At 39.9% G+C, this 14084-nt stretch overlaps 1 protein-coding gene across 6 annotated transcripts in view; it reads left to right on the forward strand.

Annotated features, from left to right (window-relative positions):
* Positions 1 to 14084, forward strand: part of SLC18B1 (solute carrier family 18 member B1) — a 29038-nt gene that overhangs the window by 5253 nt on the left and 9701 nt on the right. For 3 of the 6 annotated variants that reach the window (XM_064360670.1, XM_064360671.1, XM_064360672.1), the window contains exons 3-8: positions 2332 to 2427; positions 2766 to 2839; positions 4367 to 4514; positions 8072 to 8228; positions 10464 to 10600; positions 13621 to 13722. In XM_064360670.1, coding sequence (XP_064216740.1) covers positions 2332 to 2427; positions 2766 to 2839; positions 4367 to 4514; positions 8072 to 8228; positions 10464 to 10600; positions 13621 to 13722 — 714 coding nt within the window. Of the gene's footprint in view, positions 1 to 1190; positions 2428 to 2765; positions 2840 to 4366; positions 4515 to 8071; positions 8229 to 10463; positions 10601 to 13620; positions 13723 to 14084 lie in introns of those variants that run through there. The other 3 variants (XM_064360674.1, XM_064360673.1, XM_064360675.1) reach the window with 2 other exon arrangements.

A 14084-nucleotide genomic window follows, 5' to 3' on the forward strand; every position in this document is an offset into this window, starting at 1 on the left:
TTTCAAAAATGGCATTCAGCTATGTGGTTCTAGCATATCCTGTGTCAGCGTTTCATTTCCACAGCAAATATGGCAACATGCACACGATGGAAACTGTAGTGGTGCATGACCCTGTAACCTTTGCAAGTCCCTGTCCTCATCTAGAAATGGGACCCGCTAAAAATACATCCCTTATTTAATTGTTGTTAGATGCCATGTAAAACAGCACTTAATAGAGATTCTGGCTTATAATGAGGGTCCAATAAGGATTCATATCTATGGCTATCATAGGTTTTCTGCTGGATTCTAAATTCAGAACTACTAAGCAAAAAACATTGATAATATAACTTGACTAATGAATGCTCTTCTTATGCCTTAATTGACTCTTTTCACAGTCCTTTATCTTTGAGGAACCTGACCTGTGTGTAGTAGAAATGTAGACCTCGTGTTCCAGTCAACATACGGCATAATGATTTGTTACAGTGCCATTAAAGATATTTTAATGAGATCGCTCTTGTACCCACACCATTATTTCCTGTGGTTATTAGTACATGGAAGGGGAATGGCTAGTTATGAAGCCCAAGAATTATGGACTTAAATCTTGCAATTACTGTGGAGCTGTGGGCCCATCGTCCCTGCCCTCACCCACCATCAAGTGCTTAGGGACATTTCTGAGGACTTTCCTAGAGTAAAAGAGAAGCCCTTCCTAAAATTTAGCTTAGAACAATAGAGTTCACTTATTTAGCTTCCTGTGGTATGACGCGATGAGGAATGTAGAGTTTGTTTAAAGAGGCCTAGTCTGACATGGAAAAAACGTCCTTGAAAAAGACAAAGATTGAATGATGATAGTATCTTTAGGTGAGAAGGAATGGAGAAAATTTTTATCTTAAACTGTAGTTAGAGAGAAAAGGTAAAGAAAGGCAATCATGGCCGGGCACGGTGGCTCAAGCCTGTAATCCCAGCACTTTGGGAGGCTGAGGCGGGTGGATCATGAGGTCAAGAGATCGAGACCATCCTGGTCAACATGGTGAAACCCCGTCTCTACTAATACAAAAAATTAGCTGGGCATGGTGGCGCGTGCCTGTAATCCCAGCTACTCAGGAGGCTGAGGCAGGAGAATTGCCTGAACCCAGGAGGCGGAGGTTGCGGTGAGCCGAGATCGCGCCATTGCACTCCAGCCTGGGTAACAAGAGCGAAACTCCGTCTCAAAAAAAAAAAAAAAAAAAGAGAAAGGCAATCATGGTTGTAGAGAAGGGATGTTGAAGAGTGCAGAAGTGTGTGTGCAGGTGTCCATTTCTGTATTGATTATGAAATTGTTGCAAAAATATGAAGCTCTGCCAAAAGAATGGATCTAAAGTGGACTTTTCTGACCACAAGTATTCACTGCTGGTACAATGCCTCATATGTACAAGATGGTCAGTGTATGACTGATGACAGTTCAGGCTTGCACTTTGTAGTATGCTAAGTTGCCAGTCCTATCTTAAAGAAATTAAACTCATATTTTGATTCCTTAAATTCCTAGAGCTGGAACCTGATATAAGGATCTGCCATAGTTCCAGGACTTGACAAAGTTTCTTAAACTTTCTATTTTTATACATGAATGTGGTTGTGTATCACAGTGGGTAGCATTTGAAATTCAAAAGAAGTAGATTTAGGATAAATAATATTTGTAGCAAATTTTAGGAGCTCACTGATAGAATAGGCTATACACATTAGTAACTATAACTGATGGATGATAAACTACCTTGGCTGTTTCAGGAGAACGTAGCATGTCAGGGGAGCATCTTTCACCTGTGTTGTTGATGACAGGAAGGAAAACTGTCTTCTCCAAACTGTCAGGTAATTGGTATTACTGTCAGAAACAGAGACCTAGACTGATTGAGCCTTGATCTGACCCATGTGCCAACTCATAGAACTTCCTATCCTTGAGTTTGTAGACTGGCAAATGTTTTTTGTTTGTTTCCTATAACTAAATGTGATACCCCAAAGGAAGTATGTCTAAATCAGCTGTTTCCTCAGTCCTGTTATTATGCAATAGAGCCCAGATTTCCTTATCCAAGACTTTTTTGTGTTTGTTTATATTCTCTGATTCTGACTTTTGCAGCTAAAGCTAACAATTCTCTATAGGGTAGGTGAGTGAATTATTTTTGTGTCAGAGACTATGGTTTACTATCTAAACTATTAATAGTTTCCCTTCCTTCCCCACCCCATTTATTTGCAAAGAATAATCTTTTTGAAATTGATATACAGATAAAGTTCACAAGAAGATGAAGCTCTGATCTCATATTGCCATTTTTTCATATTAATGCTCATTTTTCTTTCAAACTTTGTTTCCATTTCTATTCTGTAAAGGCTGAGAAGAAGGGAGCCAGCAATACGATTATCGGGATGATCTTTGGATGTTTTGCTTTGTTCGAGTTGCTGGCATCCTTGGTATTTGGAAACTATGTAAGCATAAAGTTCATATGTACATCTTAATTTTAAAAAATTGCATGGTGAATTATTTTCATTTACTAGTCTAGAATTTGCATTGATACAGAATAGCCATCTTTGTAGTTTTATAAATTGTGCCACTGTTAACAGTTCCTTCCTCAGAATTGATTGATTTTTATCTCTTTCCATGTTTGGAAGCAATGTGTACTGTCACTCCGTTAAAGAATTATTATAATGTACTAACTGTACATGTCTTCCCCCATCCTGTATTTTCCAATACAGTGGATTTGTTTATATCAATAGAGACTTGCAGAAGTCACAAATTGACCACTCTGCTTTGACATTTATTATAGCTTGTACAAATTGGAGCAAAATTTATGTTTGTAGCCGGAATGTTTGTCTCAGGAGGAGTTACAATTCTCTTTGGGTGAGTCATTTTCTGATTATATTTGGAAGCCTGAACAGATTTTGTAATCTAGCTTCAGTTTAAAATGTTAAAGGCTCTTTAATCAATGGTTCCATTATTGTTTGTCGAATGCATAGCATGTGATAACTACAGGAGTTGAGAGAGTAGAGAACGGGGATAAATGGCATTGATTTTAAGGAAACAGGCCTCTGGGGGATCTCCATGTTGCTTGTTACTGAACCTCTTCATTAGGACTCCTGCGATTGTGAGTAACAGAAACTTAACTCACTTTTCTGAGTCACGGAAACTTATTAGCTTCAGTAAAAAACTGAATTTCTTCAACAAAGTCAACTCAAAAAATATCAGAATACAGATTTGAAACAATGTCACGAGAAACGTTTCTTCTTGTGATTTGAACAAGCCCTCCCCTTTAGGTGGCAAGATGACCCCTAGCAGCTTCAGTAGAAAGTGCCAGTTTCCTAACAGTTCCTATTAGAGTCACAGAAGGAACCCTCACTGGCCTGATCTTTGCTGATGGTGGTAGCCAGGGAGGAAGAATGTTCTGCTTGGCCAGGCTGGGTCACATGCTCAGTTCAGAGCAAAGCATACAACAGAATGGTTTGCCCCATTGCTACTTCCAGAAAAAGGAAAAGTGAATGCCAGAGGCAAAACAGATGTGAAAATTCTTAAGCTTAGAATTCTTAAACCAGCAGCGCGGTGCCAAATAATATGGAAGAGCTTATATAAGTACATGGGGAGTGTAGAGGAATAACAGTATAATAAGATTATAATGAAGTAAACTCAAGAAAACTTAAATGAAATGGGGTTAAAAAATTTTTGGAGGAGTCTTTTATTTTCTTTCTTTATTCCTTTTTTTTGAAGATTTGAGTCCTACCCCTGGAGAGACCTGAAACTGAGTTCTTTTTTCTGTTTAGGTCTTGTCAGAGTGATTCTACATGTTTTTTTTTTTTGAGATGGAGTCTTGCTCTATAGCCTAGGCTGGAGTGCAATGGCACAATCTCGGCTCACTGCAATCTCTGCCTCCCAGGTTCAAGTGCCTCTCCTGCCTCAGCCTCCCAAGTAACTGGGATTACAGGTGCTTGCCACCATGACCAACTAGTTTTTGTATATTTCAGTAGAGATGGGATTTTGCCATGTTGGTCAGGCTAGTCTTGAACTCCTGACCTCAGGGGATCCTGGCCTGCCTCGACCTCCCAAAGTGCTGGAATTACAGGTGTGAGCCACCACATCCAAATGATTCTACATATTCTAAAAAGGTCTATTTAGTACTATCATCTGGGGGACCAGTGTATCAGCAGAAAAGGGCAACTAAGCTATCATTACGACTCAAATTGTTACCAAAAAAAGAAAAAGGGGAATTTCCTCCTACTGAAAAGATAACAAAGCAACTCTTTTAAAAAAATCATATTGTAAAGTGATTTATTCTCATAACTATGGGTGATATACTCCTCTTTTTGGTGAGTACAGTTAAAAAAGAAAAAAAGGAAAACCAGCTTGACATTTGAGAATTGTCTTATTCCTTTTTAGTGTATTGGACCGAGTTCCAGATGGACCAGTATTTATTACTATGTGTTTTCTAGTGAGAATAATAGATGCAGTTAGCTTTGCTGCAGCAGTAACTGCATCTTCCTCTATCCTGGCAAAGGCTTTTCCAAATAATGTGGCTACAGTATTGGTATGTATTTAATAAGTATTTCCTACTTCCCTTTGAGTGTAAGACAAAATATTTGCTTGCCTTTCCAAGTTAAAGCTGAGGTTCATTCTTCTATACTTGTATTTCTCTACTCCGTGTATTATTGTTGCCTTTCACCCTGAGTTCAACTAGCAGCAAGCCTGTCAATAAATGTACCATTGATGTTACTTAGGTGCTCTTCCTGGTTTTAGAAGTCCTGAATGGACAGTTTGACTGGTAAGTGTGGTCCAAATCAGTCGTTCTTTTTACCACTTAAAAAAAAAAAAAAAAAACCTCAGGCTGGGTGGGTGGCTCAGGCCTCTAATCCCAGCATTTTGGGAGGCCGACATGGCTGGATCACCTGAGGTCGGGAGTTCGAGACCAGCCTGACTGACATGGAGAAACCCCATCTCCACCAAAAAGACAAAATGATCTGGGCATGGTGACGCATGCCTGTAATCCCAGCTACTTAGGAGGCTGAGGCAGGAGAATTGCTTGAGCCCAAGAGGCAGAGGTTGCGGTGAGCCAAGGTTGCACCATTGCACTCCAGCCTGGGCATCAAGAGCGAAACTCCATCTCAAAAGCAGAAACCAAAAATCTCCTTGGTAGTGTTTTGCTATCTCCCTGTAGCCTAGATTGTGGCCGAGCTGCCTGAAGTATTCCTCTGCTTTAGGAAAGAGTTACCCCTAGTGGTAAAATAATCAGTTCATACTAGAGTCCTACCTTGACTTGCTCCAGATTAATGCAGGGGATCTTAGAAATCATCTTGAAGTGCTTAAGTGCTTCTGTGCTGTCTATCTGAGGAGTGCTTTTGCATTTTGACATAAACATCCAGATCCTGGTGGCATCATATTGACATACGTTTTTGTGTACTGCCTAGGTGCTTATAGACCTAGTATTAATGACATATCAGATTCCCATCCCATCTCTAGGCAGCTGTCTGTCTGACCCCCGAGAAGGCTTTCCCATCATAGCATTGTCTGTCTGGGCCCATACACTTCTGAAAGACTCATATTACAGTCTGCACAGCACCCTTATAGCAAATAATTGTTCTCTAGAGTTCAGAGTCTAATCAACTTAGTACCAAGGACTCCCTCATTTTCTCATTTAATACTGCAGTTTGAAAATTTGCACTGTCAGATAAACCCTTTGCCGTGTAAATAGTTCTTCCTACTTTTTATTAAGCATTTGTGTATATAGCTGGATAGGTTTAAGTTTTATTGCCATTTGGCAGGTATACCACTTATATTTCCAGGCAATATATTTCTCAGAAAGGGCTCAGAACATTAGTCTGTTGATATACTCTGCAAGATAAGGGTTTATGGCTAAGCAGGTTTGGAGAGTGTTATATGCTGTCCTCTAACTTAGAGATGTCCAGTTCACATTAGTATCTTAAGGCCTTGAAAATCCTGGAGTAAGGATACTTTATTTAATGTTCCACAACTCACTTTAACTTCTTTAACTCTGGAACCACATTTTTTTTTTCTTTTCTTTTTCTGTAGAGACAGGGTCTTGCAGACCTGTCTGTTGCCCAGGCTGGTCTTCAACTCCTGGCCTCAAGCAGTCCTCCCACTTTGGCCTCCCAAGGTGGCTGGGATTATAAGTGTGAGCCACAATGCCTGGCTGGAGCTATTTTTTTCAAACAAGACTTTTGATCTTTTAAAGAGCTGGTTTTCTGTGGAACACTCTGGAAAATACTGCCTAATAAGTTCCTGTGATAATCATAACAGTCCATTGGATTTTCTAATCAGCAAGAGACATCCATGTTGCTAGGCCAAGTTTCTGTATGAAATTGCAGCCAACAGCTAACAAACTAACATGGTAATTGATCCGGATGACCTTATTGTGATTAAAGAATTTCACTGTTCTTTATGAAGTGTTGAAAGTTGAAACACTTTTGTACTCTATGAGGTCTGAGGATATAAGGTTACAAGCCACAGATCTCTGTTTAAGGTCCCTAAAAACTAGATTGATTTAAAATGTTGGCAGTTTCTACAGTGGTAAACTTTACCATAGCATTGTTTTGTTTAACTTTAAACAAAATAATTTTATATGGTACAAAATTTGAAAGTTACGGTAGGCAGCGTAGAGTATAGTAAATATATTCTACATATAACTGTTGCTTAGCCTTTGTATAACACCAGTTGTGCGGGTGCCCAGCCCTCCATCCCCTTAGGGAAGGCAACAGATAATACAGGTTTCTTCCAGAGAAATTCCACATATATGTATGTACACACACACACACACACACAGACACACACACACACACACACAGAGCATGATTTCCCTCCCCCTTTTTTCTTCTTTTCTTGAACAGGAATATTGAAGTATCTCTCTTTTCTCTTTCTTCTTCTTCTTATTTTTTTTTGAGATGGAGTCTCGCTCTGTCACCCAGGCTGGAGTGCAGTGGCGCAATCTTGGCTCACTGGCACTACCGCCTTCTGGATTCAAGCAATTCTCCTGCCTCAGCTTCCTGAGTAGCTGAGACTACAGGCACGTGCCACCACACCTGGCTAATCTTTTGTATTTTTAGTAGAGACGGGGTTTCACCGTATTAGCCAGGATGCTCTCAATCTCCTGACCTTGTGATCTGCCTGCCTCAGCCTCCCAAAGTGCTGGGATTACAGGCGTGAACCACTGTGCCCAGCCTCCCTCTTTTTTTTTTTTTCCTTTACACAAATGGTAGCACCTCACTGGTTGCACCAACAATGAAATCATCTTGGAGATCTTCCTGTACCTACACATAAGGAGCTTTCTTACTCTTTACTTTTCTTACTGGCTGTATGGCATTACACTGCGTGGATATAACCAGTTTACTTACATCATTGATGAATATTTAGATTATTTTCATCTTTTGCTGTTGCAAAACTGCACTATAGTGCATAAGCTTGTATACACACCATGTCACATCTGCATGTCTATACTTGTATGTTAAATTCTTAGAAGTGGAATTCTGGATCATAAGGTATATGCATATTGATAGATTTGCCAAATTGCCTACTGATGTTCACTCAGCAGCATAGTGTGTTAAATAGGAGATAGGTGAAAACTGGTATCTTGTGGTTTAAATTTGTTCATTTCTTTTAAGAAGTGAGGATGAACTTCTAAAAGATCTTTGTGTTTCACTTTATGTGTCAACCGTTAATTTATAGCATTTGCTCATTTTTCTATGGGTTGTTTATCTTTTCCTCATTGTAGCACTTGTGATGTATTTGGCGAATTAGTTCTTTGTCATTTTTTTCTCTGTTCTTCATTTATCTTTTGATTTTTTTGTGCATCATTTTTCATATTTTCACGTAATCAGATTTATCAGTCTTTTCTATCTTCCGTGTTTTATGTCATAATTAGAATACCTTCCCTACCATAAGGATTTTTTTTAATTCCTTATTTTATTTTTCTAATATTTTTATGATTTCAGTATGTGCATTTAAATTTTGGATCCACCTTGGAAATGTGTGTATGTAAATTATGAAGAAGATAGAAATTTTTTTTAGATAGCACCTTGTTAATTCTTCAAATGAAATATATGAACTGATTTTTTTTGTTTTTCTCATTTTAAGGGAAGTCTTGAGACTTTTTCTGGACTGGGACTAATACTAGGTCCTCCTGTAGGTGGCTTTTTGTATCAATCCTTTGGCTATGAAGTGCCCTTTATTGTTCTGGGATGCATAGTTTTGCTGATGGTACCACTCAATATGTATATTTTGCCCAATTATGGTAAGTCCACACTTATCATTCATTTTAAGAACCTTAAATATATGTTTATACCTTTGTAAGGCACCAGCTTACCAGATAACGTTTTATTTTATATAATCAAAAATAGCTTTTAAAAATAAATGATTCTTTTTTCAATAATATAGACAATTAGTTTATATGAATTTCTGTAAATTGCAAATTCTTTCCAAACTTTAAAGCTAGCAAATATTTAATTTCTGACCATAAACCGTTACCATATGCCATGTCTACCAGAGTTCTTGGACTGAACTAAATAGCAAAACAGGAAGTTTCTGTGGGCCACACATGGCCCAGTCTTCCTAGAATGCTATGAGCTAGAAGAACAATGCCCATCCGCCTTTCCCAGTGGTCCTTGCAGCTGTCCTCACAGTGTAGCTCAGATGCAAGCATGTAGATTCAAGTGTTTTCATTTAGCAGTGCTTTTAAAAATTATAAACTGGGCCAGGCACAGTGGCTCATGCCTGTAATCACAGCACTTTGGGATGCCAAGGCTGACAGATCACTTGAAGCCAGGAGCTCGAGACCAGCCTGGCCAACATGGTAAAACCCTGTGGTCTACTCAAAATACAAAAATTAGCTGGATGTGGTGGTGCACACCTGTAGTCCAAGCTAGTCAGGAGACTGAGGCATGAGAATCGCTTGAACCCAGGAGGCAGAGGTTGCAGTGAGCCGACATCATACCACTGCGCTCCAGCCTGGGTGACAGAGGGAGACTCTGTCTTTTTTTTTTTTTTTTTTGAGATGGAGTTTCACTCTTGTTATCCAGGCTGGAGTGCAATGGCGTGATCTCGGCTCACCGCAACCTCTGCCTCCTGGGTTCAGGCAATTCTCCTGCCTCAGCCTCCTGAGTAGCTGGGATTACAGGCACGCGCCACCATGCCCAGCTAATTTTTTGTATTTTTAGTAGAGACGGGGTTTTACCATGTTGACCAGGATGGTCTCGATCTCTTGACCTTGTGATCCACCCGCCTCGGCCTCCCAAAGTGCTGGGATTACAGGCGTGAGAGACTCTGTCTTAAAAAAAAAAAAAAAAAAAAAAGAAAGAAAGAAAGAAACTAACACCTAGGTTTAACTTTATCTCTTACATCCTGAAAAAATCTAAGTATAACAGTTAAAATAGTTGAACCACACTTCATGATGTTTTTCTGCTTGGCCCCATATTTGGTCATGATTCAACAAGTATTTATAGAATACTGAACTGTGCAGGATGTTGTGGGAGAAATGGGGATAAATGAGGGCTTCTCACAGCCATCAAAGAGCTTCCACATCCATAATTGGGAGGCTGAGATGGGAGGATCACTTGAAGTCAAACATTTGAGACTAGCCTAGGCAACATAGGGAGACCACATCTCTAAAAATGTTTTAAATGAGCTGGGTGAGGTGGTGCACAACTGTACTCCCAGCTACTTGGGAAGCTGAGGCAGGAGGATCACTTAAGCCCAGGATTTGGAGGCTGCGGTGAACTATAATAACACCGCTGCACTCCAGCCTGGGTAACAGAGCAAGACACTCCATCTATTAAAAAAAAAAAAAAAAAAAAGCTTTCATGTCTGATATGATTTGGCTATATCCCCACCCAAATTTCACCTTGAATTATAATAATCCTCACATCTCAAAGGTGGGGCCAGTTGGAGGTAATTGAATCATGGGAGTGGTTCCCCCATACTGTTTTCATGGTATTAAATAAGTCCCACAAGAGCTGATGTTTTTCATAAATGGGAGTCCTCCCTGCACAAGCTCTCTTGCCTGCTCCCATGTAAGATGTCCCTTTACTCTTCTTTCATCTTCCACCATGATTGTGAGGCTTCCCGAGCCATGTAGAAATTTGAGTTTATTAAACTTCTTTCCTTTATAAATTACCCAGTCTTAGGCATGTCTTTATTAGCTGTATAAGAACAGATTAATACAAGGTCCAAACCTGATATCATCTCTGGCTAGGATAAATATAATAGTTACAACCTGTAACCTAAGACCCTTCTTCCCCTGACGCTCTGATTCTTTTTAAATGTGGGAAATTATTTTTGATGAATTCAATGTGGCCTCTAGCTTTGAATAATTTATATTCAAGTGTAGATGATACACAATTTTAGGCAAACTCAGAGGTTGAGTTATTTTGATTACCAGATAAAGATGGCCTTACCAGTTTTCAAAATAAGTTAAAATTAAGAGATTTTAATTCCTTTGATTTTCTTTTTCTTTTTTTCTTTTTCCCCAAAGAGTCTGATCCAGGTGAACACTCATTCTGGAAACTGATTGCCTTACCCAAAATTGGCCTTATAGCCTTCGTCATCAACTCACTCAGCTCGTGTTTTGGCTTCCTTGATCCTACTCTGTCTCTCTTTGTTTTGGAGAAGGTAGGTTGCCTGATTGCTGAAAAGTGCTGCATGGTAGCAGGTGGATGTAACTGCTTGTTCTTGGGCCCTGCTTTGTGGAAAGACCCTTGCATGGCTGTGAGAAGGAGGCAGAATGGGCACTACACACCGACGTAGCCTGTCCCTCTCTGCCATCCCTGTGAACTGGGGACCTGATTTAGTAAAAATGAAAGAAGTCTTTCACTAAGTGGCCAAAACATTGGTTTCCTTCTTTCCAAGACCTTGCTTATGCCATTGCAGGTCTAGCTTGGGCATCATCCATGCTGCTTAACAAGGACACATTTCCTCTATTTGTTTGAATTGCAGTAAGACATTAGGGGTGCATAGTAGTTCATTTGATGTGAGATGTGCTTCTTCTGTAATAGATCTTCCCTAGGCCCACTTACTTTTTAGGCTACTTCATATACTCAAATGACTATGAAATACATTATTCTCGCAATGGAGAAAGGAACCAAGAATCTCTAGCATTAAAAAATAATATGTTGAAGCCGGGCGCAGTGGCTGATGTCTGTAATCCCAGCATTTTGGAAGGCCTAGGCGGGTGGATCACCTGAGGTCGGGAGTTCGAGACCGGTCTGACCAACATGGAGGAACTCTGTCTCTACTAAAAATATAAAATTAGCCATGTGTGGTGGCACATGCCTGTAATCCCAGCTACTCGGGAGGCTGAGGCAGGAGAATCGCTTGAACCCGGGAGGCAGAGGTAACAGTGAGCTGAGATCATGCCACTGCACTCCAGCCTGGGCAACAGGAGTGAAACTCTGTCTCCAAAAAAAAAAAAAAAATTGTTGAATTCTAAAAGTTTGATGTCATCGAAATTTGTTCTTAGCTATTTTTGGAAAAATATTTTTCCTGATACAGTAAAGTCCATTACCAGGTATGGTAGTTAATTACACTGGAGAGTTAATATGTTTTGATAAAGGGCAAAAATGACTAACTTTAGCCAATAATGACTTTATTGGAGGCACTAGATTAAAAATAGCACAAAAACTTAAGTTTCAATATAGTTTCTTTCTTTTTTTTTTTGAGACAGAAATTTCGCTCCTGTTACCCAGGCTGGAGTGCAATGGCGTGATCTCAGCTTACCACAACCTCCACCTCCTGGGTTCAGGCAATTCTCCTGCCTCAGCCTCCTGAGTAGCTGGGATTACAGGCACGCGCCAGCATGCCCAGCTAATTTTTTGTATTTTTAGTAGAGACGGGGTTTCACCATGTTGACCAGGATGGTCTCAATCTTTTGACCTCGTGATCCACCCACCCGCCTTGGCCTCCCAAAGTGCTGGGATTACAGGCATGAACCACCGCGCCCGGCGTTTCAATATAGTTTCTAATATGGTCAATTAAGTTTCTAATATGATCATTTCAAATACTTTCTGAACATTTACCTATCATAGAATGTAAAGATTAAAATTAATTTTTGTTATAATTTTATACCACCCCTTGAAATCACTAAAGACAGTTTGGGGTACTTTACAGGTAAACTTGGGGACTGTTATTTTAGTGCCTGGTCCAAGATTTAGAGAGTAATATAATATTGCCTTTAGCCAGTGAGTATCCATAAGGTACCCATAAGAAAAATATTTTGTGATTATGGTGACACAGTCCATTTAGATCATCAACAACCTGTATTTTTGAGCCATTTTTCTGTGCTTTTAAGAAGCTGTGTCTAAACAATGAAGATCTATAATCTCTGGGAAATCCAAGTTGTTTGTGTACATCTTATAAGAAATCTTTTTTTGTTGTTGTTTCTCAAGTAAATCTAATTTATTTTAAAAAGACGAGGAAGACAGGAGGTTTCCTCAAAGATTACTATAGTCGACCCATCTGTGACATGGGAGGTAGTGTAGGCCCTGCTTGCTTCTGGCTGATGATGGACTGTACCAGACCTTTTTTTTCCTTTTGAGACAGAGTCTCGCTGTGTCACCCAGGCTGGAGTACAGTGGCAAAATTTCGGCTCATCACAGCCTCTGCCTCCTGGGTTCAAGCTATTGTCCTGCCTCGGCCTCCTGAATAGCTGGGATTATACGAATGTGCCACCACACCAGGCTAATTTTTGTATTATTTAATAAAGACGGGGTTTCATCATGTTGGCCAGGCTTGTCTCAGACTCCTGACCTGAAGTGATCCACCTGCCTTGGCCTCCGGAAGTGCTGGGATTAAAGACGTGAGCCACCCCACCAGGCCTTACATCAGACTTTGCTCCCTTAGGGCTGTTGGTGGAGCCTTACCACTGCCACTCCATTTTCAGGTTGAAGTGCTGCAGCCCATCCATTAGCCAACTCCAACCTAAGAAATTTTTTTTTTTTTTTTGAGATGGAGTCTCGCTCTGTCGCCCAGGCTGGAGTGTAGTGGTAAAATCTCAGCTCACTGCAACCTCTGCCTCCTGGGTTCAAGCAATTCTCCTGCCCCAGCCTCCTGAGTAGCTGGGTTTACAGGCATGTGCCACCACACTAGGCTAATTTTTGTATTTTTAGTAGAGATGGGAGTTTCACCATGTTGTTCAGGCTGGACTTGAATGCCTGACCTCATGATCCTCCTGCCTCGGTCTCTCAAAGTGCTGGGATTACAGGTGTGAGCCACCGCGCCTGGCCCAACCTAAGAAATATTTGGAAATTTATTTTCCTCTTTTTTCTGAATCAGAAATCCTATGGTTGGAATCCAAGAACCTCTCTTAGCAAGTTCTCCAAGTAATTTTTACGCACATTAAAGTCTGCAAAACATTAATTTACATATCAAAATGCTCTGAGTTATGGAAGCAAAATATGTTTAATGCCAAAGGCTACAAAGCAAAAAACCTACTCTTCTGAGATCCGCTTAGGTTGTTCCCCCATAGAGAAAAAGTTATGCATTTTCAAAGGTAAGACAAAAATTAGGAAAAATGCAGAATATTATTAGTAGACTCATGGTAATAACAAGAGCTAAAGAAATGGTAGAATGAAAAGAGAGATGTTTATTTAAAAATTACTTAATTATGTAACTTTAATACAGGATTTCTTTTACAGTTTAATTTACCAGCTGGATACGTGGGACTAGTATTCCTGGGTCTGGCATTGTCCTATGCCATCTCTTCACCACTGTTTGGTCTCCTCAGTGATAAAATGCCAGTACGTACACTTAATTTATATTTGAGTCACATTTGTATGTTTAGAGTAGTGGTTTTCCAGCTGTTCCTTTGGAACTCTAGGGGGTCCACTGGTTAGAACTGATGTATTCAATTGCACTGATAGAGAGGTTTCAGTGTCTTCTATCGCCCTAAGGGTCAGCTATCACTCTAAGCCAATTCACTTTAAATTGCTTCACCTGCAAAAAGAGGAAGAGTCTTATGCTTAAGAAAGAAAGAAAGAAAGAACAAAAGAAAGAAAGAAGGAAGGAAAGAAAGAAAGAAAACTATTGGATTAGACTTCTTCTAATTTCTTACCTCCACTTTGTCATCCAGGCTGGAGTATAGTGACGTGATCATGGCTAA

Source organism: Aotus nancymaae, unplaced genomic scaffold, assembly GCF_030222135.1.
Source record: "Aotus nancymaae isolate 86718 unplaced genomic scaffold, 86718_ANA_hifiasm-v0.15.2.pri h1tg000040l, whole genome shotgun sequence".
Classification (NCBI taxonomy): domain Eukaryota; kingdom Metazoa; phylum Chordata; class Mammalia; order Primates; family Aotidae; genus Aotus; species Aotus nancymaae.